General features: G+C 39.0%; 1 protein-coding gene and 1 long non-coding RNA gene across 2 annotated transcripts in view; both read right to left on the minus strand.

The window, feature by feature from the left end:
* LOC139129666 (uncharacterized) overlaps positions 1-22451 on the minus strand; it is a 396232-nt gene that overhangs the window by 95949 nt on the left and 277832 nt on the right. The gene's annotated exons all lie outside the window — the stretch shown is intronic.
* LOC139130238 (uncharacterized) lies at positions 10721-13867 on the minus strand. Its single transcript, XM_070695987.1, has 3 exons — positions 13754-13867; positions 12561-12592; positions 10721-10757 (listed from the first exon to the last, which is right to left on the minus strand). Exons 1-3 carry the CDS (start codon positions 13865-13867, stop codon positions 10721-10723), a joined length of 183 nt encoding a protein of 60 aa, XP_070552088.1.

Raw genomic sequence — 22451 nt, forward strand, 5'->3', positions numbered from 1 at the left:
AGTTTTCTGCACATCCATTCTTGTTGCTTGTTTAGCTGTATAAGTGATGTGCTGTGTTCAGTCAATATATTAAGAATTTACAAGTTTTCTTAACTCTCTGTACTCGCATTTTTATCAATTATAAACCTACACTGCATGTTTAGCTGTTGATTTTAAATAAAATTCGTTTGAAAAAAAAATCGCTGACTTTAAGCTCATTTCCGCTCGTAATAGCACTTGTGTGTTGCGTCTATATGTACTTCAGTGTGCAGGTGTAGTATCTTTCATAATATCTTATGATATCGCATGAATGTGTGTATCTTTTATTCATTTAGTGGCAATAAAAAATTACATAAAGAAAAGATACAGCACGAGCCAGTTTTCACCCAGCAAACATTTTGTTTAAAGAGGAAGCTAATGACATGCGTTACAACATGACAAATATCAAAACCCGTTAAACATCAAAATCTTTTGTACCGATAAATACGAACGAAAAATCAATTTTAATAAAGAGACGAACAAATGAAACCGATATTAACTAAGTAACGCGCCAGTTTATGTGATGACCCTTCTAGACTCTGCTTCAAATTTCGAGTACCTTCCTCATACGTACCCGGTACTAGGATAAGAACGAAAGGGACGTCTGAGAAATAGACAGGCGAGATCGACATCAGATGGATTGATGGCGATGACGACTACGATCACATGGACCAAAGGTGAGATGTTTATTGTACATCACGTAAACTTGCGTTTACCATAGGAAAAACAAACAGAATTGGCCGTGTAGAGGGCGTGGTCGAAATGAAAAAGAAAATCTAAAGAAGATATGGTACCACATGAGATACGTCTGACGCAACTTCTAAAGATAAACCGTGACTTATCATCACGGTGGCATTTTGTGTGGCTAATAAAATTAAGCAATAACCCCCGCCGCAGGAGGGTATACACGATATTTTAGTACAATGCGCGACATATTGCGCGAGTGCTATATGGAGCGAATTTGTACCAAAATCGAGTGTATACCTGACTGCGAAGGGGTAATTGCTATTACATTCTATCAATTTGCGTGTCTTTGTTGTCTTACTTGGTATTTTCATCACTTCAAGCCCCCAATGCAGAAAACGGACGTCTGAGAGATCGAACGTCAGAAATTCTGCGCCCTAGACAGAGCATTAGACGTGTGGAGCGGTCTCAGTCAGAAAATGTAACAACTTAGCTGGCTATTGAACCACTCTTTTTTGGGAGTGGAGATTTAGCTGAGTGGTTCTCTCTGTGGCCTCTCTGCTAGGCGACTGATGCCGTATGTTGTGGGTTCGAACCCGATTGAAAACTAGCCGTATTTTCTACCCTTGGTTGGTAACTCTGCTGGTGGACAGAATTGTCCCCGAGGTTATCGTTCGCCCAGTTAAAGCGATGAAATTCGTTTCTTCGCTTCGATAAAGTTTGTATGTGCGATGTGTGATAGTGAGCATGCGTGCGTGAGTGCTTCACGAACTCTACAACGTGTGGAGCGGTCTCAGTCAGAAAAATATAACAACTTAGCCGGCTATTGAACCACTCTTTTTTGGGAGTGGAGATTTAGCCGAGCGGTTCTCTCTGTGGCCTCTCCGCTAGGCGACTGATGCCGTATGTTGTGGGTTCGAACCCGATTGAAAACTAGCCGTATTTTCTACCCTGGGCTGGTAACTCTGCTGGTGGACAGAATTGTCCCCGAGGTTATCGTTCGCCCAATTAAAGCGATGAAATTCGTTTCTTTGCTTCGATAAAGTTTGTATGTGCGATGTGTGATAGTGAGCATGCGTGCGTGAGTGCTTCACGAACTCTACAACGTGTGGAGCGGTCTCAGTCAGAAAAATGTAACAACTTAGCCGGCTATTGAACCACTCTTTTTTGGGAGTGGAGATTTAGCCGAGTGGTTCTCTCTGTGGCCTTTCCGCTAGGCGACTGATGCCGTATGTTGTGGGTTCGAACCCGATTGAAAACTAGCCGTATTTTCTACCCTGGGTTGGTAACTCTGCTGGTGGACAGAATTGTCCCCGAGGTTATCGTTCGCCCAGTTAAAGCGATGAAATTCGTTTCTTTGCTTCGATAAAGTTTGTATGTGCGATGTGTGATAGTGAGCATGCGTGCGTGAGTGCTTCACGAACTCTACAACGTGTGGAGCGGTCTCAGTCAGAAAAATGTAACAACTTAGCCGGCTATTGAACCACTCTTTTTTGGGAGTGGAGATTTAGCCGAGTGGTTCTCTCTGTGGCCTCTCCGCTAGGCGACTGATGCCGTATGTTGTGGGTTCGAACCCGATTGAAAACTAGCCGTATTTTCTACCCTGGGTTGGTAACTCTGCTGGTGGACAGAATTGTCCCCGAGGTTATCGTTCGCCCCATTAAAAGCGATGAAATTGGTTTCTTTGCTTCGATAAAGTTTGTATGTGCGATGTGTGATAGTGAGCATACGTGCGTGAGTGCTTCACGAACTCTACAACGTGTGGAGCGGTCTCAGTCAGAAAAATGTAAAAACTTAGCCGGCTATTGAACCACTCTTTTTTGGGAGTGGAGATTTAGCCGAGCGGTTCTCTCTGTGGCCTCTCCGCTAGGCGACTGATGCCGTATGTTGTGGGTTCGAACCCGATTGAAAACTAGCCGTATTTTAATAAGTTATCATTACGTACAGGCACACAGTATCCTACGATACGCATTACGTTCATATTGACATTGCATTTTATTCGCGTGCAACACGGTACGAACAGTATACGTGTCAAAAAAATACCTGGTGCAGTCACACAGAAAATGGGTCAAGAGTTCAAATCAAAAGAAAAAGGTAACCATTTTTTTCGTAAATTTACATGTATATTCCTGGCTTTTTTGGCATACTAAAAATAGATTTGTCTCATTCTATACCGCATACGCGTATACGTCGACCGTTGACAGAGGCGGCAAAGTGTAGTTACAGGATCTATTTTTGATGGATAATTTGGTCGTTAATTGTACCAGAAAACAAAAAGTTTTGAAAGAATCCAGACTTGCGATGACTGGAACTGTGATGAATAGTTTTGCAGAGTGTGTTGCCCGATGCAGCGAGAGCTGGACGCTGACACTGCTCGTTGCACTTGATGTCAAATTTCGTCGCAGTAACCAGGAGTCATCCCATTGTTATTTTGAACCTCTTGGTCTACTTCGTAAGGACACCCCGGTCTGTTACAGCCCGTAAGAATATCTGACATACCGTTACTGTGAGGAAGTGTCAATTTATTTGTGTATGAACGAATACTCTCTTCATTTTAAAGAGCGGAAGGATATATCGCGTCTCGACTCCCGTAATATCAAGCAAAGTGCACGTTGTGCTGTCGCCCTAACATTTGTGTGCATCACACCCAAATTGTGCTGCTTCTGAGATGTCTGTCATCATCAATCCCAACTTATTTTCACCAGAGGTGAGTTACAGACCCGCACTTTATCTGTGTATCAAAATTCGGTCTTTGGTCTTTGACACAAAGTGGACTGTTTCTGTTTTTCTCGAGGGTGTATGGTTTAGATATGTACGTTCAAATGCACCCACCGGGCAATTTTCGAAAATGCTGTTTTAGGGGCCCGTTTTACCACAGCTATGAGTGCTAAAACAGTATTTTAGCATCGGTGGAATGAGCTCTCGTCCAATCAGAATGGCGCATTTTAGCATGATGAAATATAATTTACCATTTAGACTCTCTCTCTCTCTCTCTCTCTCTCTCTCTCTCTCTCTCTCTCTCCTCTCTCTCTCTCTCTCTCCTCTCTCTCTCTCTCTCTCTCTCTCTCTCTCCTCTCTCTCTCATGTAGGCCGTACATTATTGTGTAAAATGTAATGGATTTCGGCCGACTGTTACTCCTGTCACGGTAGGAAGTGCAAAGAAAAATAAAATTTCATTTTTTTCACAGTAAATCCGAGGGTGAAATTACCGTCTGGGTAAATAAAATCAATTAAAATATATGGACATTACTTTTAAAAAGTGCTTGAATCTGCTTTCATTGATTTATTGACTAATCATTATTTTCCATGGTGTAATCATTCTGATTAAACAATCAATGCAAAATACGCTATTTATTCATTTATTTATTTATTTATTTATTTATGAACCACCAGGTTGACCAAATTACAGCTTCCTTCCATAAAGTGAAGAGAAAATATAAAATGTCAAAGTAAAACAAGAAAATCCGACAAAAATGAACAATCAAAACAAAATATAAACTAAGACAAGAAACAAACAATTAAAAATACCGCAATGATACGGTGTTGCTCACATATGATCAGAATTGGTACATACCAGTATTGGTACCAAAGATCAACAATAAATGTAGTTTCTATCTGTTCAGTGCAGGAAAATTCTACGTTGATGTTATGACAATGATTTCTGCACAGTACATCCAGAAAAACAACAAGAAATATAAAAACCAGATAAACAAGAATGACAAAAGTAAATAAGATCTGACATTTTAGGTACTGGAAGTCAACTTTGGCAACATGCGTAGCAGAGGAATGATTCAACACTGCTAGTGGCTGAAATTTTTATGAGTGCAAACTATTCATAGGTTTTGGTTTGGTGTCATCGCAATCAGTACGTAGTTTGCTGCGGCCGCCAGCCACAAAGCAGGAAAAAAGGGTAACGCGCTGTTGTTCAAGTGACGTGCGCGCTGACCAGAAACATTTCTCTTTTTTGGCCTAAGTTACTTGGTTATTGTAAGCTTGTTTTCTTTTTGTTTCAGGGTGTACTTACCGGGACTTTACATCTGCTGTAGACGTGACTCAAACTCCGTGTACGACATCTGAGAACTTAAATTTATGTAACCGGTTTCCGTATCTGAAGGAATTTATAAATGAAGCAACGAGCGGTGATGTATTGACTGAAGCTTCGGACTTCTTCAAAACACCATTTTACCTGCCGTCGGGAGCATAAATCTATTAAAATTTTCATTCAAAGTGTTTTCGATTCTTTGTTTTATCCATGGAATGCAAGCGTTTTCTATAAAACATAACACTTCACTTGATAAAATTGTGTTTCTCTAATCTCGGGAATAATGCGTGCCCTACAGACAAAACTTCACACACACACCGGGCACGTCCTTTCGATATGCACCATTGGTGTGCTTGTACAGTTGCTTAGTGTTCTCAACGAGTTCCTGCCACTCGAAAACGATATCTCGCGACTTGGTTAATTTCATCAGAATTCTAAAGTCGACCTTTGGATAGCGACACCTTTTCAAATACTCTACGATTAGTTCTCTTAAAATGTATGATGTGATAAGTGTACTATCGGCATTCTTTTCTAATTGCTTGGAAGCTGCTCTCCATGTCGAGGAACCAACACCGTTACAGGTCATGTGTATATTCAAAACAGATGACATCGCTCAAGGGTCATCACAAATTTTGCATAAGAATATCAATTCTCAAAGTCTAGGAGGGTTACCCCGAAAAGTTTTCTATCAAATAAAAAATGATATTATTCTTCGTAAAAACACGATTGGAACTAATTGGGATAATTGGATAGAGAAGTAATGTCTGTTTCATCTGCAAATGTAAGCTCATCTGCTTTTCTTTTTAAGTTATACACTTGTTTTTATGAACCATTTGTAATATTGTTACAGTCAGCCATAGGAAACCTAACATTTTGAGAAATAGCGTTTAAAGGAGTTATTTATGATGGCGCAGCAATTGTTGCCATAAGCACGCTATTAAGTAATCTGGGTGCCACTGAAAATGCCATCGAATAGAACGTTTCGGGATCGCCAAGATCACTAGGCTGCTTTCATAAAGCCTCTGGAGTGGAAAGGAGCACAGGATATGAACCTAAATTCAGCTAGTTTCTTTTCAAACGAATTTTATTTCAAATCAACAGCAAACGATGCAGGATAAAGTTTACAATTAACAAGAATGGGAGTACAGAGAGTTACGAAAACTTATAAATCCTTAATTTACTGACTGAAAACAGCACAACACCTCCTATACAACCTGAACAAGCAACTATCATTTAATCATACAACAGCTCAGTAAAGTTCAAAAATAACATATGAATGTCACTTATATTAACTTTTAATATTAACCTCTTCAACACAATAGAACTACCTTCTACTTCATAGGTCACCTGGAAAATGATTTCATCATCACAGTGCACAAACACATACATACATACATACATACATACATACATACATACATACATACATACATACATACATACATACATACACACACACACACACACACACACACACACACACACACCACACACACACACATACATACATACATACATACATACATACATACATACATACATACATACATACATACATACATACATACATACATACATACATACATACATACATACATACATACATACATACATACATATATTCATCAAACAGTCAACAATTACGGTAAATCAACATTTAGCACGTAATATAACATTATATCGATCTTTGGCTTCAGCACAAAAATACATGATATTAATAGTGCTATCATGCAGATTGCATGATTAATCGAAGAAATGTCACGTCATGAGAATTAAATAGCTGAATTATGAAGATTTTTCAAGTGTAGTCATATTTTGTTACACCAGTCCTTTCATCAAGGGCTACTACTACAGCATTCATAAAATGCGGCGCCCTGGACCGGTGATTTTTCTGAACGATTATGTGCTCACCTAACAATTCAGAAAAACGTACAGAGTTAGCATAATATGTTAAAAGTGATCTCAAAGAAGTATTCAACACACAGACGAAGAATTATCATACGGCTAAGTCTGTACTCAGCGTGTAGATATGAACTCGTATTATAACATGTTGAAATATAAATTATATTTTCACTGTATTCGGAACCGCTTACTGCTTCGTGCTTGCATTGGTATGTTCATATACAAAGAACGGTTGAGCGAACAGAACTTATGACGTTTCGAAATATCGTTTATAATTACTGTCAAAGTGTTGTTGTTTGCTTTCAGTTTAGGGGGACTTCTTTGAAGAGCATGCACAGTTTTACCAAAAACAAACAAAGGAACACAATGAAAAATAGTTTGTGTTGACACCGACACGTCAGTTTCGTTGTTCACCGTCACGTTTCCATACATTACTTTCATATCGTCTACGCTGCTGAAGATTACAGTATCGGTTGACAGTGTATCATGAACCGCTATGCGACAAGTTTCCTGTTGACGAGTTTTAATATCAGGTTGTGAATTCGATCGAGTATGGTTAAATGTGCCAGAAAATTCCGACTACACCACTGAAAATACACGACACAGAACGTGCAAATGTCATGTTTCTGATTAGTACATTGACTGTGAGAGGTCACAGTCGTGTTCTGTTTAACTTTCGGGTAAAACTATAAGATGCTCCCAAGTAAGTCAAATTGTGTAGGTCGTTTAAACAAGTTTAGTACTATTTAGGCATACACGGTGTAAATGCCTTTTATTGCGATGTTAATAATTCGTACCGAAAGTTCAACAAAATGTGCAAAGAACGAGTTACGATAAGCCGCTTGGCTCATTTCACGTTTCCCTAATCCACTCACAATTTCCTTTCTAAGATGGTCGAGTCGGCATATCGGAGGGCTCGGGACATGACCATGTATAATTCTTGGAGTTGAACTGATTTGTGCTGCTGCTATATTCACTTGCATTCATAAATGCCGCAGAACTACTTACTTCTTTGCCACGCGGCCACTCGATCGAGCTCTCACTTTAATGCCGGCGGGAGTTCCATATTGACTCGACTTGTTTGCGGCCTCATAACTTTCGTCACGGGCTGCGGACATTTTTCACAACACAAGAAACAATCATTTTACACACTCTAGCCTATGTGTCACAGCTACCGTGGTGCTGAACGTAAAGAAAAACGTCCTGCAAATTGTAAAAACCTTTTTCGACATCAAAATACTGAATTGTTTGGCTCTGAAAGTGTACCACAACATCTCCCGATAAGTGTTATGACTCAACAGCGGAATAATATCAACAAGTGATACGGTTGCCCGGCGTCATTCATTAACACTCGACTTTCTATGAGTACAGCGAGGAGCAAGCAAGGTCGATTTCTGTCATTTGTTTTCGCTAATTTCAGGACGTCTTTTGGAAAAACTTTCACAACCAAAATAAGCATGTATGATAAAGGGGTTAAAATGCGTACTGTAATTGAAGGTACAGAATGTACGTACACGAAGTTTGGTCGATAGCGCGTCGTATTCGTGTGATGTGTCCGGATTTTGACGAGTTGCTCATCAACGAGTAAACATACAGACAAATACGGCAGTATTGATCAGACCTGCACGCCTTCGTGTCCAATATAAAAGCGGTGTTAGGGAAAATAGCTAAAAAAAATATACTCTTTCATATCACATGCCGTTATGCAAAAATACGACAAACAGACAAAAACACGACGATCCTGTAGATCACAATATACTGGCGAACAACTTGAAATGTGATCATTTGCTAAACCGGTACTGGTAGAGGACTACACGTGCCCGCTGTAATGTGACATGAAACCCACTACATCAATGATGTGCAGGCAGCTTACCAAGAATATAACTCAATATTAGAAAAGATGTTTGCAAATGTAAGCTCAGATAATTAATCCGCCACCGTCTTTGAGGGATAAGAATGCTTTTAATAAACACTATACCGAGAAGGACATCATCCATCGACTTGAATTTGTAATCCACAATATATTTGGAGGAATATAGGAACGTCGAAACAGAATTAAGAGAGAAATTTCCCATGGTTTGTATCCCTTATGCTGGCCTCTCTTCATAGTAATGCATGGTAAAGATAATTGCTGACTATTTCCAGTCTGTGTATTTGACTGCTTCCCCTTCTATTTCTTGTACTTGACCTATAAATACATACATCTATCCAACAGTCCACTACGACAAAATTAAATGTATCCTGGCATCTATTTAGCGGTCAAATATGACCATAATTTCATCTTTTCCATACATCTGAGCCGGTTTTGTCTGCTGTTTCTCTGCTAGGTGACTAGCTGAATGCCGTCTGAGTCTGTGTTTGAGTCTGGGCCGGAATGAAAACACAGTATGCGATTTGACTCATTCATAAATGTCTCCACGCATTTATCTAACAGTCCTATGTGACCCATAAATACATGCATCCATGCATCTAACAAAGAGTCCAATATGACCAATAAAATACGTTCATCCATGTTAATCTAACAGTCAAACTGGAACACGGAACTGTTCAGAGTAAGTGTGATATTCGATGATAATGCAGGGTAGAATGCCATGTTAAGGTCCATATTACCTATGAAAAAATATTTTTTATTTTTTTACTATAAACTCTTATTGGAGCCATGTGTCAAATGCTGGTGTCATTTTATTCATTTCTGTTGATAAATAAATGCAATCTTGCTATAAATTCACGGCTTGAGAAAAAATCTCTGTTTGAACCACGCCCTCACCTGTGACGTCACGTGAGGCCCTTGTAGTGCAAATCAATCTATGCCTCCTGTACATACACAAGCAACAATGGCGTCAAATTTAAACTCGGCGTGCGGTAATGAAGAGATAGTTTTTGGACACGGAGTGTATTATTCAGATGATAATGGGAAGTCTTGGGCTCTATGGTACATGACTATTGTTCAGAAAAATCAGAGCCACGGCCGTATAGGTTTTGAGCCTGCGAGGTGCGAGGTATCTCCCCAACCTGCGGATCAATCGGCCAAGCGACAAAATACCTTCACTGCTTCAGACCCAGGTTCATGCACCCGAGCCTTCACGAGTGGGAAACACAGATAGGTAGTAATAAGAATCATTTAGGCCTTCGATTTTATGATAAATATGCCCAAACGAAACATTCTGAAAGCGGCTGTGTGAAACTTGAATTCATAACTGTCTGTCATCAGATGCCGATACGAGTCTGACTAACAAGCCTGGGTAACGAGAAGAGAGCACCCGGTATACGCGCCACGTTGAACTCAGCATCGCACTAAAATGTCTTGTGTATGCCCATTGTTTTAAAAACGCTTAAAAATCATTTTGACATTTATGTAATAAACAACGAGATGAAACCACGATTATTTATTTCCCTTGTTGTTGTCCACTGTGTCATGGACGTAAAATAAACCTACACTGCTGTATGCACAGTGCATACACGCTATTTGTGTCGGAAGTTTACCGGTACAATTAGTCATCATCACCTTCCCTGCAGCTGTAGTGGCCCCAGGGCCGTTTTGTCCGTGATGTACCTAAATATAATCATCGTTGCCGGAGTTTTGATCTGCTTCTCCAAAGTTATCCGACGGTACTGGCACAGCAAACGACCTTCCCGCGTTCCGGAAATAACTACTGATATTCGCGCTGCGTTAGTTCCTTGAACCTTCATTCCTTGTTGAAAGACCAAAAAAAACGATCTGTGAAAGTTTTTTTCTCTTGACCTTATTTGTTTGTATAGCAGGATTACTAGTTTTGTAATGGGGTCAGGTTGATTCGTGTATCTCCACCGATCTTCACAGTATAGTGGAGCCTAGCCGGACCAGGTACGCGGGCTCTCCGACTCATTGATACCTACCAGACAATGTGTCGTACCGTCGTACGCATTTCGTGACATCGACACAGCCTTGATTTATCGTGTCTCGCAGTCATACTGTCTTAGTCAATCTGTTTTCAAAGTTAGATCACGTATTTTGACAAGCATACCAAAAGCAGTCTTCAGATAGAAAGAAACCACAAAGTATTCTTGGGATAAAAGTTTCATGCCTGGTTTATTTCAGTTAAAAAATACAGTGGTTTCAATTGGCTTCGAACTCACAAAATACGGTTTCCAGTCACCTTGCGGAGATGCAAAAGACACGTCAGACGCGACGCAACGTAGGAAATATGTCACGATGTCAACAGTAACAACACATAAATTTGTAAACATAGTAGGTCGGCTCTCTCGCTACAGGCTGGATAAGCCCACGATATCAACAGTTTGCATGAGCTTATCGATTGCAAGTCGCTTGAAAATCAACAAAATACACTTCAGTTAACTAAAATCTACAAATTTCTTCATCATGCACATTGAAAAAAAACCTCAACCACGGGGACCGGCGCATTCAGCATCACGCAATGCAATGGCCATGCTGCCATCCAACACTAAGTTCAATCGCAATCAACTTGGCTAGCAAATCACTCGATTTTTTCATAGAATATTATAAAAAAGTGGTAAAAGCTACCGTTTCTATCACTCAGAGAGCAGTAACTTTACATGATATAATCGTCTTCTCTGTCTGAGTTGTAGAAAAGCTATCATAAGGTCTCTCGACTCTCGTCGAGTGCACGGCATGGCAGCGGGGCAGCCGACCTGATTAAATAATCGCAATCATACCAATCCATAATCCAATGACAGTAGGTCAGAATTCGTAAGACAATAGTTGTAAACATAGACACAAAACAGCATAGAACAGGCAGTAAATAGACGGTACACAAACAAAGTCATATTCATGAAAGAAAGATATATGGACCTCTGGCCAGAAGACCAAGAAGTGATGTCAGGTGTTTCGAAAATAGTAAGCGCATCCTGCCCCACATGTGGCGCCCGCCATATATCAATCTATAAGTCAGATAGGCAATGGTCGCTAACTAACGCCCAATGTCACCGATGCCATCAGTGATCATTTGTCGAAGAGAGATATTGTATTTATCTACCAACTTGCGATACCTGCCAAAAAAGCGTTTGAATGTAGAGACAAGTCTCGCTTTGGTGTAACCTTGATTTAACAGTTTGTAAGAGAGATGGCCATGTCTCTTTACAAAATCACCATATATACTGCATGCTCTAGCATATCGAATAAGCTGGAAATGTATACCCCATAAGCTGGTGAGAGTGGAATATTACTTATGAGGTGTGGAAAATTGATTATACTAAAGTTGACATCATCTCTCTTGTCATATAGCCTAGTAGAAAGGTGACCATTAGAGTAAAATTCAAGTAAAATGTCCAGATATGAAGCAGAAAAGGCCGTTTCTGTAGTTTCTCTCCAATTCTGGAGGATAAATCATAGCGAGATATTTACTGAATTCAGAGTTATTCATTGAAATAACATCGTCTATGTATCTATATGTTAGATTGAAAGTTCGAGCTACAGAGACCTTTTTCTGTTTGATTAGGTTCCCGATAAATTCTGCCTCGTATGAGAACAGAAATAAGCCTGCAAGCAAGGGAGCTCAGTTAGGGTCCATAAGAATTCCTATACACTGTTGGAAAATGTGTCCTCCAAATTCTACAAATATGTTGTCGATGAGGAACTCAAGCATACTGATAATGTCTTTCTCGGTATAAAACATTTAGCGTTAGTAACATTTTTTACAAAATATGTAGAATTATACCCTAATACTACATACTAAATATTCACGTAAACCACTGACCCCTTCTCGGAAAGTTCGCATAAATTACTGGAACTCTCTACTGTAAGGGTAGATGAAGTCATTATTTTAGTCCTTATATGGTACTAAACTGGGTCAAAAGGGTAAACAAAAAAGTTTTATGGCTTGCCGAGTTCGGCAATGCGTACCTAAGATGGACAGAACGCATAGTACGCAACCATTGTCGGGTATCGTAACCTTACGTGGCGCTGAGAGCGAGAGTAGTCACATTGATTTAATCACCTGATAGTATCGCATCGTCCACCGTGAATTTTACCGGAGTCTTTTAGTTTGAGGTCAGTTCGCCATACTTTCAAGAGCGTGGCGAACCAAGAAGACATTTTATTCGCAACCCAGCACTTTCTATCGCATTTTGCGAATGTGGCGAGCGCTAGTGCGACCCTGTCGCTGCACACTGCACTGATAGCTTCACATGACGTCATGTCACGTGACCATTTCGCGGCCAATATGAATTTTGATTTTTTCTGAGGACCAGTATTTCGAGTGTTTTATGTATGAAATATAACATTTTAGAATGGATACCAAAAATAATTCTTAATTATTTGAGTATTATGGCTTTTTTACTAAACAATAGTATTAAGTTCAATCAAACAAAATCAGGTAATATATGGACTTTAAGCGAAGAAGGAGTCTTGTACAAGCTAAATCCGATCACTAGTGTGTAAAGCCATACATTGATAAGAAGTATTTTAACATTAAAAAGCGCACTTGGAAATGATGTTGAAATAATGGATTTCGGAGGAAGGTGACAGGGCTAGTCATAAACAATGCACAATTGCTTTAACATGGCGATTGCACCACCTGTTCTACATTTGACACAGACTTCATCTTCTCTTTACGCTGTGACTCTCTCTTAAGAAGATTTCAGGCAACAGATTGAACGGAATGTCTCCGTATCGACAAGCAAAGCTGACACAAGGAAGAACCCTTGAAGCGAGTTAACGGTGTTGAACACAAATCCTAGAATTTCATTGTTGACAAAAGCTTCCACTATAGCTAGGCACCATATCAGCCCCATAACAAGGAATGTTTTAATACATGTGACAAGGTGAACTCCAAAGCCACTCCCAGAGCTTCCGTTCGTTTGGTCTGCAGTAGAAATAACAATGTACCTGATAGACAGAATGAAACAGACTATACTCAAAGTAAGAACCAAAGCCATGGGCAAAACAAACAACAATAGTAAAGCAAACCGGTTACCGATCCAACAGATGTTGTCAACACCATATCTGATATCAAAGTTGGTGAAAGAACTTTTATCGAGTAAGACTGATAGGGACAACAGTCCAGCCGGTAGCAACCATCCAAAGACGATGTAAGCGATCAATCTGCGATGGCTTTGACTGACATATAGGTTTATATGAACAGAACGCACCGTCCTACAGATGTCAAAGCTGATCAACGCCATCCAAACAAAGTTTGCCAACCAGGAGTAGTGCAAGGAAACCGCTACGAGGAAGCAAACACTGGGCAGTCCGTTTAGACCCATACTTATCAAGAGCATAGCTTGAGCGCATAAAACGGCAATCACCAAATTCAGCAATAGTTTCTCCGGAAAAGAGCGGAGGCTTGCTCGTATACAGAATCGTAGCAAGTAGGAAATAAGGAACACTACTGATAAGGAAGAACAAGCGATAGTCAACCATATTTGGTATTCAAACTGAACGACATTGGTATTACTTTGCAGACAAGCGTAGGCTACTGATCAATTTCTGACCAATTGGAAAAGCTTTGTTTCAAACTGGGATGTACCGACTTGAATGACCAGAGAACTGTGGACGAGAGAGAAATCTGTAGCATTTAAAATTACAACATTTGCTGGATAGCTACATGCTTTAAGTAATTTAATAAGCGCAGTGTCCTCAGTCTTATTAACGCCTGAAACACTGTCATTTTAGACATGAGCGCTGTCGTTTTGAAAGTTTGTCTCTATTTCGAATTCTATCACGTGTTTACCATTCCACTCTCTCCTTTGACAGGTAAGTGTTAAGGAATTAAACATTTCGTTCTCGGAGCCAGCAGAATCATGTGATAACACTGGATGTTCTGCGTATGAAAGAGGTTCGCCACCTTCGTTGACCTGAGAAATCTGTACTTTTCTGTGACCGTTACATCAAAGAGCAAGTTCAACGCATATGCAACTCTACCGAAAGGTGTAACGAAAGCCAAACCACATAAAAAATCATGTGTCTCATTGTTGCATCGAGAACAGTGGGTATTTCGGAAATGTTTTACAACTTTACATGAATCCCATGAAATGAGTGAGTAGTAGGAATGACAGAGTTGAGTTGCATTGTGGTAATCAGCTAGCTCGTTGTATAATGACGGATCACAAGTCGCGATGGACTCTGCGCATGTTCTCCGTGGAACACCTGTTCTATCTTCTTTGAATACGTCTATCATATCAGTGTCTACATACGACTGTGAGAGATTCATCACTTGAGGAAGAGGATCGGTATTACTGGCATATGCATCCACGAATTCACTTTGAATGTCAGTCACTATGGCAAGTCTTGCTGACCACATCACAAGCTCCGAGGCGTTCACTCCATTGCAAATTGCACAGAATACATTTCTGTATACTTCCTCTCCTTGGGGCCAGATGGCTGGGAGCGTCTCCAGTGACAAACCTGTAATAAAAAGCAACTCATGTGTGAGCCAGTGTCTCAATAGCTTCAACAAACAGTTGGGCGACAATTTACATAAGGGTGCATTTGCGAAATTCTATATTTATGGCTATTAATGTATGATTAGATTGCTTGAAAAGCGTGGTAGCATATCTCTCAAAATCCCCTCTGGGAGACTTCCGTATGCGATACAAGTCGGGAAGTATTATTCATAAGCCAACGAACTTGATGAGCAATAGTCAGTAACATATATCTTCTTAATGAAATTGGGTTTTAAGTAAACTTTGTTGAGAATTCAATTATTCGTCCAAACTTATCGCTGCATGCCCTCCTGAAAAGGCGATTTGATAGACATCTAATTTATAAGAAACATTTTGCACGCTACACAAGACAAGGTTTAGTTGAATGTCACCCGTTCGCACAAAGTAGACACACTTGTTTTGGTCAAAGAAAACATGATCGTCCAGTCCTAAGCCAAGACAGTCAAACTATAGTCAATGAAGCTATATCAACCTAAAACTTTCAAACACGCACTTTTTGTTTTAACCACATTGAACAACTTGAATAGCGCAACCAAGAATGACATTTTCCCACTCTTTCTTTGTACTTTAACATCTATAGGTTTGACATATAGGCCTATATGTTATATTCTATATTCTATATTCTACTGACTCCTTTTACTGTTTTGTAGCAATATATGCTACCAAAAAAACATTGAATATTTTCTGCACACCACATTAACAGATTACTTTCATTTATCCATTGCCGTGAATATACAACATGTCGTACGATTCAAAAGGACAAATTTGTTAATGGAATCCATGTGTTTCAGATTCAACATGTATTACATTGGCTAATTAATTTGCCCCTGCGGAATGTTCAAGGAAATTGTCCAGTTGACATTGAACCAAATCATCTACGAAATTTAAAATAAATCCACCTATATGCAACACTTACCTATAGCTTGTATAATAAGAATGATCCATGCAAAAAAGATGATAATGATTAAAATGACAATGTTCTTAGTTTTCGAGGTAATTGTCGTTCAGCATCACATTTACCAACAAATTTATTTTATAAGACTAAGTTTCTCTGTTTTGAAAATCCCAATATTAAAAGCAAATTATTAATTGTGTAAGCTGGTAGTTGGAACTTGGGCAGTACAGATGCTATGCCAGTGATAATGATGGCACAATACTCCTCTTATTAAACACAGTGGGTTGTTAAGATGTTAAAAATTGTCAATTTATGTCCAATATTTTGACAGATTAAACAGAAAATTAATCCTACCCGGGTCTGACAAAGTGTGTTAGAATTTATTGTTTGCGTAATTCGTAGTCCTGCTAATTTATATAGCAAGCAACAATTAATTATATTTTCTTTCTTATTACTAATCATGAATCAGTATTTCTGTTGACCATGTAAGCGTCAACTGTGAATCTTCACACAAAATACTACCGGCCAGCCACTTGTATTTCACCCTCCGGTAGCATCTGCATCCATACCTGTGAAAATAAATTGCATTGACACAGTGATTGGAAGGTTTGTTGATGAGTTTATCCTCCCAAATACAACCACTGAATGGGACTTACAATGTAATGGAGGAGCTAAAGCAGGACAGCCAACTTTACCAGAAAGAGAAGATGATATGCTAGAGTACTGTGGAACACACCATCCATCCCGTGTTGATCATATAGATACCAGCCAGTTCAAATGATGCCTGATCACAATTATACAAGTGAGCATACTTTTGGAGTTACACAAATCCCAGATGGTGATGTTGATAGAGTACGTCTCTACAGTGAAACAGTTCTTGAACTTGGCATGATGTTTATCCAACTAGATGACACACATAAGGAAGGTGATGGGGACAGAGACATAATCAACTGGAAGTACCTGCTGATGTATTTTAAATCCTGGAAGGGTCATCACTCCAATTACGCCATCGAAGCTTTCAATAAAATAGCTCAAGTTCAATCACTGCTATCTGAGCAAATGGCACAACGTGTGTTGTGGGTGCGTTTTGTAAATCAGAGAGGAGGAGGAGAGGAGAGGCTGCTAATAATTTCCCTTCTGATGTACGGAATGAGCTTCATAACAACTTTTCAAGTCAGTGGTCAAGGCTATGGGGCTCGGAAAACCAAAAGTGCCATTCTAAGAGCTTCAAAGGCAACTGCAGGTCTCTATGACATAGCCTGTAATTTTGATGACGTCACCAATATCAAACCAGAAAAAACAGACTATCCAATGAAATGTGACAGAGCAGACTTAAATCTTATGCTTGATGCTCTACGGATGTTGAGACCATACAGGTTGACACCAGGGAGGAGGCATGAACACTTTCCGCAGATTGGTCTGAGTCCCGTGGAAAGACTCGACCTGCCTGATCTGTATGCTTGGATACGGAGGAAAGCAAAATGAAATTGCAAATGACCAAGGTATTCCCTGTGATGACAGCAGTGACTATGACACCTGAATAATTTGGTACACAAATCTATTTTGGAATCATTTTAAAATTGTGTTCTAAATTAATAATCTTAACAGAGGAGTGCATAAGCATAATCACAATCTTTATAGGATGTTTTTAATGTTATGGGACCAGTGCCCGATTCCAAGTACATGTATGCCTGCGTGGTCGTGCTTTGGCTTACATGAACTTCCGTCCTCTTTAGTAGATGTACCTGTGTGGAAATACTTGGCTTTTGAGTCATATTGTCAAGAAAGTGACGACAGAACCCGAGTTATCATGAACATAACTGCAAAGGTTATTAACAAGTGAACATAGCTGCAAACAGTTTAATAAGTAGTTTTGTTTGGATGTTGGAACATAGAGTGACTTTCTTGGTCTTTCAACGTCGAAACTACCATGCATTATAGTGCAGATATTTTGTCACAGTACAGTAATTTAGTCAATTTTTGTTTATAGTAATCCGTATCTTGTGCAACAATGCGGTGTAGGTGGTTAACTCAATTCACCACTACTTTCACATAGATGATAGGCTATAGAGACTTAATTTTCATTATTTTTGGAGAAGACTGTATATCTGCATACCAGATTACCCGAACAAACATGCCAACTGTGATATGCAGTTACATTTACCAGCTAATAGATTATAACAAATATACTGTGTAATTAGTTCTACACATAAATGAAACCATTTTTTCTGTAAGAAGTATTGTTTAATTATTGTCTTTCATTAAAGTTTCACTCTTAAGAGTATACAGAGTTTTATGTACAATGTAATGATTTGCTCACTATCTAGATAATTACATTATGATAGCTTCAACTGTAAAATAATAAGAAAACACCAAGGATAAAAATTAAATTTGAATGACGCAATAATTTTTCGATATTTGGTGCAATTATGTACTCAATAAGGAAATGACAATTATTTTGTTTGATCAGCAATTACAAGTTTAAAAAAATAACATAGTTCACATAGTATCAGCTAGTTTTCTACATGTTTTTATAGTTCAAGTGACAAAATCTATTTATATATGATTGATATAAGAAAGATGTATAGAATTCTCATACATTAATATGTCTCAAAATGTACAACAACTATATATATCTTTAACCAACTGTAATCACTTTGCTTTGCAACAATAAATGCACAATTTTTTAAAAATAGACTCGCTATGATTTATTCTCCATAATTGGAGATTAAAGAAACTACAGAAACGACCTCTTCTGCTTCATATCTGGACATTTTACTTGAATTTGACGCTAATGTTCATCTTTCTACTAGGCCGGATGACAAGAGAGATGATTTCAACTTTAGTATAATCAATTTTCCACACCTCATCAGTAATATTCCGCTCTCACCAGCTTACGGAGTATACATTTCCCAGCTTATTCGATATGCAGGAGCATGCACTTAATATGGTGATTTTGTAGAGAGACATGGCCATCTCTCTTACAAACTGTTAAATCTAGGTTACACCAGTACAAGACTTGTCTTTACATTCAAACGCTTTTTATCGCAAGCTGGTAGACAAATACAATATCTCTCTTCGAGAAATGATCGCTGATGGCATTGGTCACATTGAGCCCTAGTTAGTGACCAGGATGTGCTTACTATTTTCGAAACATTACACCTGATATCACTTCTTGGTCTTCTGGCCTGAGGTCCATATATCTTTCTTTCATGAATTTGACTTTGTTTGTGTACCGTCTATTTACTGTCTGTTCTGTGCTGTTTTGTGTCTGTTTACAACTATTGTATTACGAATCCTGACTAGTGTTATCGGATTATGGATTGATTGCGATTATTTCACACAAAACCCTGCTCACAATTTTTTATTTTAATTTCATAGGATATCTTTATTACAAAGTATGATACTGCAATGAAACGAAGCAAATGTTTTACATATACAGCATAGTACTATTATTCTAAAAACATAAAGTATCAAACAAAACACATTCACGTAAGTTCCCAAAATTTGCTGCTGTCAACATATTTATCACACTTTCACAATATTGCATAACTACACACTTCGGAAAGTGTAGTATAGCATGAACAAAACTAAACATTGCATAAAACATTGTCAATGTCTTTACCTGCAGCTGCTGGGGGAAACATGATGTTTGTAATATATTTCACGAGAGACAGCTTATCATCTGAACTTAAGATGTACAACAACTTTAAGATATCTCTTTTATTTAAACCATCCTCACCGGAGCCAAAAGTACCTGGAGAGTCATTTATGTTAATGTTAAATAACGTTGGGCTCAGATTACAGCCCTCTTTATCTCCCACTTTTGATTGATTACAGCATCATGAGTTCAACCAGGCAATCAATATATGATAATCAAATGGCTACACAGCTTCCATTTATACATCTTCATATGAGGAACAAGACCAGCATGTGCATGAATTTTTACAAACGGAACAACATAAATGCTGTGTCGAATCAGATAGAGGCTTTTCAAAATCAAAATAGCTTAATAAAAATTCTCGCGAGCAGGAAGTGGAATTTTGACAATATTGTCGCATAGCATTTGACATGTCCCTATTTGATGCAATATCACTGTTGTTATAGTACATCACTGCCCTTGCAAAATTACCATCCCTTCCTGCACTACCTGTTTCCTGAAAATAAAACTCTACTGTCCTTGGCACCCAATATGTATAACTTGTCTAACCCGCTGACAATCAAGACCCATACCCAAAGCTAAAGTAGCAAAAACAACTCTGAGTGGACATTTCAGCGATGTCATTGGTCAATGTCATTGGTCAATGTCATTGGTCATCCGAAGTGAATTTGGAGAGACGTCTTCACCCTGTCTCTGGAAAGCCAAAGGTCATAGATGGTGCCCTTTGGAGAGGCAAAGCCTGGATCTCTGTTGGTCGCGTACCAGTGTGCATGTTATTTTGCGCGTTCTAGAATTCTGCATGTAAACAAATGACGTCATTTTGTCTATCCGTGACGGAAGCGGCATCGCTTTACACACATGACGATGAATTTTTGATATCGCACGCATTTTTATTTCCAAAAAAATGCTGAATATTATGTAAACTACAAACTTATTATTTCATAAAGTAAATGACAAAATCTTTAAGGCCCTGATATGGCTTTTGCGGACCTTGGTCGTACAGCGTACGAGCCCTCGCGCGTTCAGACCCTTCCACCGTACGATCTCGGTCCGCAAAAGCCATATCAGGGCCGCGCAAAGATTAACAAAACACCTCGCATTGTTAAAGGCGTGTCAAAGACTGTAAAGGGCATGGTTCCCATATGAATGCTTTGGGAATGGTGCACAGTAGTTGGTTACACAGAAGTCCTGGTATAGCTGTAACACGCATGCTACGGTAATCAATAAACAGGCCTGTAACAGCAGTGTATCAGGTACGGTGCACAATAGCCGCTGCTAGGGATATGCAATGCACAAGCACCAGCATGGCTGTAACAGTGCTGATGGATCATCACTGTGACATGACTGACAGAACAACACAGTAACAGACATGTTGCAGTGCAGTTCCAAGTTATGGCTGCAAACTGTTAGCTGTGTTGAATTCAAACAACTTTGCCTCTCACACAAGTACTGATAACTCTTTTTCATGGAAAATACAGCAGATTGTTGCACCAAAGACAACAAGTGGCGCATGCTGAGGTGCCGCAAACTTACATTTACCCACCCTAACTATGGCTCACCATCAGCTTCGGCGAATGGGGCAAGATTAGGTTTCTATTGATTTATATAAATTACTTGGTTATTGTGAGTCAGACTCTGTTTACATTTCTTCAGGGTACACTTGCCGGGGACTTTAAATTTGCTGTGGAAGTGACTCAAACTTGCTGTATATATGACAAACAAAAACTGAGGTTTGTTTAACCGGTTTCGCAACTGAAGGAATTCTTCCGCCAGCTACGAATAAATGATGCAACAAGGGGTGATGTATCGTATGAAGTTTTGAGCTCCTTCAAAAGACCATTTTTACCTGCCATAGGGCGCATATGTATATCAAAATTTTCATTTTAAAGTGTTTTCAATTGTTTTATATAGTAAGCAAGGATTTTCTGATAAATAAAACACTTCACTAGATAAAAAAAAAATGTTTCTATAAGCTACGAAACAATTCGTGCCCAACGCAGACAAATTTCACACAAAACAGGTACGTCCTTACGGTATGCACTATGGGTGTTCTGGTACAGTTGCTTAGTGTTCTCAACAAGATACTGTGTGCACTCAAATCAGATAACTCGCTACTTGATTAATTTCTCTTCGTTTGCGTTTAGCAGAATTTAAAGTCGACCACTGGATAGCGACACCTTCTCAAGTCCTCCAGGATATGATCTCATGATGTAGTATGTGATAAATGTACTGTCGGCAAATTGTTGGAACGTTGATTTTTCAAGGTGAGGAACCTGTGTTACGACCTCGCTAGAGTCATTTGCAAAATGGCCTCGCTTGGGGTCCATATCAGATACAATGTTGGAAAAATGTCAAATCTTTAAGTTTTGGGAAGGGTGGGGTGGGGAAAGTGTTAAAACCCCCAAAACATTTCCATCCTAGAATGATATTCTTATTCTGTAAGTAAAAATTTCTTAAAAATACCGCTGAAATCACCGTATTCAAAATTTATGTCGCTTTCAAACACTTAGCAAGAGGTATCACAGCGGTCACTGTAAATACAAACCCTTATAACAAACTGCCCTCTCCGAACAACGACAACAACAATAACACTTAGTATGCATTTTGTCTGTTCGCGTACATTTTCACTTCAAATTTATTTTGTCTCACCAAATACTTAAACGTGTGACAAACCAATAGATGTGTTTAGTTATCTTTAGTTGTATGGTGTGTTAAGACTGAACACGATTGGAACTAATTTGGGATAATTGGATTTTCATATTTTGCAAATTTCTCAAACGTGTTAGGTGCCATATAGCTGAATGTTGCAATATCGCAATTTACTCATAAAAACAAGTGTGTAATATAAA

The sequence above is a fragment of the Ptychodera flava genome, chromosome 3 (assembly GCF_041260155.1).
Source record: "Ptychodera flava strain L36383 chromosome 3, AS_Pfla_20210202, whole genome shotgun sequence".
NCBI classification, from domain to species: domain Eukaryota; kingdom Metazoa; phylum Hemichordata; class Enteropneusta; family Ptychoderidae; genus Ptychodera; species Ptychodera flava.

Coding starts and splice junctions, on each gene's coding strand:
- LOC139130238 (XM_070695987.1), bottom strand. CDS start 13,867: ATGGGTCTAAACGGACTGCCCAGTGTTTGCTTCCTCGTAGCGGTTTCC. Junction 12,593..13,753: donor GCTTTGACATCTGTAGGACG/GTGCGTTCTGTT, acceptor TCAGGTGATTAA/ATCAATGTGACTACTCTCGC. Junction 10,758..12,560: donor ACTCTCGCTCTCAGCGCCAC/GTAAGGTTACGA, acceptor GTATTTTGTGAG/TTCGAAGCCAATTGAAACCA.